Source organism: Drosophila willistoni, unplaced genomic scaffold, assembly GCF_018902025.1.
Source record: "Drosophila willistoni isolate 14030-0811.24 unplaced genomic scaffold, UCI_dwil_1.1 Seg159, whole genome shotgun sequence".
NCBI lineage: Eukaryota > Metazoa > Arthropoda > Insecta > Diptera > Drosophilidae > Drosophila > Drosophila willistoni.
Window position 1 is genome coordinate 44,727 of NW_025814117.1, and position 5,369 is coordinate 50,095.

The 5,369-nt window shown below is 36.0% G+C and overlaps 1 protein-coding gene across 1 annotated transcript; it reads left to right on the plus strand.

The window, feature by feature from the left end:
• The first annotated feature begins 3,886 nt into the window (after positions 1–3,886).
• On the plus strand, positions 3,887–4,856 carry LOC124460918. Its single transcript, XM_047012514.1, has 2 exons — positions 3,887–4,341; positions 4,418–4,856. Exons 1-2 carry the CDS (start codon positions 3,918–3,920, stop codon positions 4,747–4,749), a joined length of 756 nt encoding a protein of 251 aa, XP_046868470.1. The 5' UTR covers positions 3,887–3,917; the 3' UTR covers positions 4,750–4,856.
• The last annotated feature ends 513 nt before the right edge of the window (positions 4,857–5,369 follow it).

Genomic DNA, 5,369 nt, shown 5'->3' on the forward strand with positions numbered 1-5,369 from the left:
AGAATCAGGACTGCAGAAAGTCGTGCACAAGAATCTCAAGAACAGCGTGACGAACGTCTGCAACAGAATATTACGAGAAGAAGAGCGGCACGAGAACGAAACATAGCTACAGTACGAGTACAGCGCATTCAAAAATTGCTATCGGTGGAATGGATAAAGTATGTCAATATTGCCAGGCATTGAAATTTCGGAATGAAGCAGCCGGCATGTGCTGTGCATCAGGAAAATTTGTGCTGTTTCCTCTACCCGCTCCGCCGGAGCCTTTATTATTCCTTCGTACTGGCAATTCAGATGATTCCAAATTATTTTTGCGTAAGATTGTAGTAGCCCTCTTTAATAATAATAATTTGAATTGCATTTCGAAAAGAATATTTTTTTTTTTGTTTGTTCGCAAGAACAAATGAATAACCCCCCTTCCGTACTACGCACATGTCTTCACTTGGTACGGTTTTTACTCTCATTTCGCACAGCGAACGCAAAGCGTAAGCAAAGAAGAGAGCATGGAAAAGATCCGTTAGAATTCGTTCGCATGCATTGCGTTTGCTTAGAAACAGAACTTTTGGTACAGGCTTTTTCATTTAATTTGATACTTGGATTGCGAAAAGACGTGGATATTAATATTCACATAAATATATGTATATACATACATATATATTTGTGCAACACGTGCATATTACATAATTATTAAAAAGTACAGTGACTGCACAAGGCAGTAATATACATATTTGGCTAAAGTGAATAAAAATATTAGTGAATATTCGAAGAATAAGGTGATATAAAATCAATTTAGTGAAAATATTAGAATTTAAACCCCGTTATATTTCAGTTAAAATTTATATTTCGGTCGCGTGGCGTCGACCAAGCAACTTTTGGCTTTCAAGCAGCCTCGGATTTTTCATTTTCTTTGGGACAATTTGGTTGATTGTACCCCAGCCCAATCGCTGATATTTTCTTCGTTGGATCAAAAAAAAGAGACATTCCTCAATAACCAAGAGACCAGCGAGCCTCGGATTTATTTTATCAACCCTTCCATTTCATCAATAATCATCGCCATGGGCCAGACTAAAATAGTCTGGTGATGAAATGACGCAATTCCCCGGCTAATACCAACATTATACACCCAATTTGAGCGAGATCTACTACTTTTCGATCTCTTCTTGGTGCATATGCATACTTAGTAGTAGTTCTGCTACCTTTTCTTGTTTCATCTGTACGCAAAGTATGGCGTAGCACCCCTTTGGTTTGGATACTACTTTTTTTTTTGTTGCACCACGGCAACACCTTTTCATACTTTTTTGAAGTGAAAACTTCTTTAGAATCGTTGGGAGTGATTTGAGACTCGATGAAACGAAAAAGCGACACTAAAAAGAGACACATATAGATCTCTTATAGTATTTAGCCTGCGAGAGAATGAGATGCAAATATATAAAAAGCATTATGAATAAAAAGCATTATGAAAAACTTCGACCAAGCTGGGAGTCGAACCACGGCCGCCCGATCGCCAAGCGAGCACACTAACAACAGAGCCACGTCGACACTTTGTAAATTGCCGTCGAGTTCTGTAGTTAGTGTGCTCGCTCGGCGATCGGGCGGCCGGGGTTCGACTCCCAGCTTGGTCGAAGTTTTTCATAATGCTTTTTATTCATAATGCTTTTTATATATTTATATATTTTTTTGTGATACATTTTTATTTACTTTTTATTTACTTTTTATACCCTTGCAGCGGGTATTGTAAAATTGGTCAGATGTTCGTAACGCACAGAAGGAGGCGTTTACGACCCCATAAAGTATATAAATTCTTGATCAGCATGAGAAGCTGAGTTGATATAGCCATGTCCGCAAAATGTTTTCTTCTAGACCTATATGATATAGTGGTCCGATCCTAAGGATTTTCATACTTTATCTTACCCGGGTAATAAAAAACCCCAAAAAAAGATTTCATCCCGATAGCTCTTAAGACGGCTGAGTAAAACGCATACGCACAGACGGACGGACAGATGGACATGGCTATATCAACTCAGCTTCTCAGGTCGTAAACGCCTCCTTCTGTGCGTTACGAACATCTGACCAATTTTACAATACCCTCTGCAAGGGTATAAAAAGTAAATAAAAATGTATCACAAAATATATAATGAATGAATGCACAGCAACTAGAATCACTGTCTGTTCAGCTCTCTAAAGTGGGAGAAATATGTGCATGCGAAACCAGATTGAGCAATGGAAAAACAGTTTTAATTGTGGCAATTTATATTTCACCCAATCAATCAATAAATAGCATCACGGAATTCATTCATGAAAATTTAATAAAGTATACACCAGAAGTATCGCGGATACTTAGAAAAGATTACGATAAAGTTCCAATGATTTTAAGTGGCGATTTTAACGTAAATTTTGCATTGGACACAGCGGTTCCTTTAATTGACTTTCTCAATACAACATTCAGTTTAAAAATGTGTAACAATCGCACTGAATCAACAACACGATCAAAAACAACAATTGACGCGGTATTTCAAAGATATGTTGACAACATCGAAACCAAAGCATTTGTATCATATTTTAGCTATCATAAGCCACTCGTATCATTTGTTGAAATTGAAAACATTGAGGATGAATAATAATAAAATGAAGAAAATAAAATATGACCTTTATAGCAATATTATAATGAACCTATAATTATCCCGCTCCTAATGCTGCTTTCGTCTCATTCTCTCTCAGTTTGTTTTACGGAAGGTTTCACTTCTATCGTGTCTAACCGTTAGACGCCCTCTTTTTTTTTTTCTTCTTTTATTAACGTAAAATTTTTCCTTAACTAAAAGAAATTTAAATGAATTATTAGTTTAAGTAACGTAACGAAACTTTAAATATCATTAAAATTAAGTCCCTATTTGGTTAAGTAAAATCAGTTTTCCTTAGTAGAAAACCTAATGGGTATGTAATGCGTTGAGATTGGCTTTGTGGCATTTCATTTTTCTAATAACTAAATTATACAGCAAATCCCTGCAGCATCGATGGGCCCAGAGATCGCACCGTTGGATAAATCGTGAGTTAACACACACATGTATATACTATAAATATTTGTTTCATTGCCAACTGGCACACGCGGCCACATAACCCAAATCTCCTTTGAATTACTATGAATTTTTAAATCTATATTTGCTCTAATTATCGTATTTAAATTTATCTTGCTATAGCTTTTTGCATATCTTTATTTTGTAATTTCTTAGAATATTAAGTCATAAAAACCCTTTTGTTTGGAATTAAACCCGTAACTTGAAATTTCGTCATGTTTGTGTAAACTAATTCTTTGAGGAGTCCGTCACCTGAATCCATGACTATGCTGCCGTTACAAATCGTCTAAGATCGTTTAAGAGTCTGTAAAGGGGCAATCAATCAAACCCAATAGGTTGCCAAGGTAGGGTGGGTACAGAAAGGGTTAGCGAACAACACCTTTAGCTAATCTGCAGAGAAGTCGTCCGCACAATTAATAGTATCCCGATCTGGTCCAATATTTTGCTTTTTACATCCTTTTAGTTTCTGATAGTGCACTTATATTTTTTCTGTATGATCCGTGCGTATGCCTAGAGTAGGAAAGAACCCCCCCTCATCCGACGAGCTAAGCAAGAGCAACGCTAGAAGTGCACGACCCCGATCTTTAGCATACACTTGTGTTATCGTTAGCAAGGTAGAAAAATTAGGCAGCTAACAACTACACGTGCACATATGTTCATCACTACAAGATAAGCAAATTTAATTATTGCTTCCAAATGACGTCATTTGGGGCAACTAAAATTTGAATCCGTGCATCCGATGGATGTAATTTTGAAACTACATTCAAAATTCAAGGCCAGGTGTACCATAAAATCGGATCATTGATGCCAATGCCTAATAACAATCCGAAATTTCTTCAAATTTATTTAATGGGCGATTGTGAAGAGCGCGTGACTACTCGGTTCCTGTATAATTTTATTGAACAAGCAGAGGAAAGAGCAATTGTGATATTATTGGAAAATTTTTTAGAAGATCACAATCAACTAATTCAATTGATCAAAAGAGTTTCGCCACGACTGCAAAATGACAATTATCAAATCGTCATAAAACCCGACAAAGCACCATTAGGTAAACATGCTGGTAGATTCAACGCTCCAACTGTTGATGAGGTTGCTGTTATCATGGTTGGTGATCCAGTTGACAAAAGATCTATAAAAATTACACGGCGAGACAACACTGTCGGTTCGATTTCAGATCTACACCGTTCATATGACGCACTACAATATCCATTGATATTTTGGCAAGGACAAGATGAATATCACCTTACTATCAAACAGTATGATCCAAATACCGGTAAATTTGAGAATTATCTATTTACTTTCTTACTGTATGTATAGATTTTAATTTCGTATTGCATTTTATTTTTTAGGTGATTACAGAAATAATAAAGTTAGCTCAATGAACTACTACGCACACCGAATAATGGTTAGACAACATCAAGACAATTATATTCTTCGATATCGTCAGCTGTTCCATCAATACATTGTTGATATGTATGCTAAGGTCGAAAGCGAACTCTTGCGATTCCATCGATTCAACCAGGCAAAACTACGATCGGAAGAATATATTCCCTTACGAGATGCTGTTGCTGGAAACATCGAAGGAAATTTAAATCCCAACGAAATCAGTAATGCTTTCATTCTACCTTCAAGCTACATCGGCAGTCCACGGAACATGCAGGAATACAACAAAATGCGATGACTTACTTACGTCATTACGGCCGACCGGATTTATTTATTACATTCACATGTAATCCTAATTGGGAAGAGATACAAACTTTACTATTGCCAGGACAACAAGCCATTAATCGTGTTTAAACAAAAATTGAAATCCTTAAGTGATTTTATTGTTAAATATTCAATTTTTGGTATCACACGTTCTTGGCTGTATACTATAGAGTGGCAAAAGCGAGGTTTGCCGCATACCCACATTTTGGTTTGGCTTAAAGATAGAATCCGTCCTGAAGAAATTGATCAAATAATTTCAGCCGAAATTCCAGACCCATTAATTGATCAAGAATTATTTGATATTGTCAACAAACACATGATCCATGGGCCATGCGGTGCTTTCAACATGACGTCACCGTGCATGGAAAATGGAAAATGTAAAATGTAATTTAACCATCAATGTATCGCCGCAGAAGTACTTAGGATTTGTTATAAAATTAAATGGAAAAAATAAATCTGATAAATTTTTATTTTGTTCCTATTGATTTCTGCTTAATATCAAGTATAAGAACATTTTAAAATCTCAATCCATTGAATTTGTATACCAACATTAACATTTTCGTCTTTGTTCGTAAATAATTTCATTGTACTAAA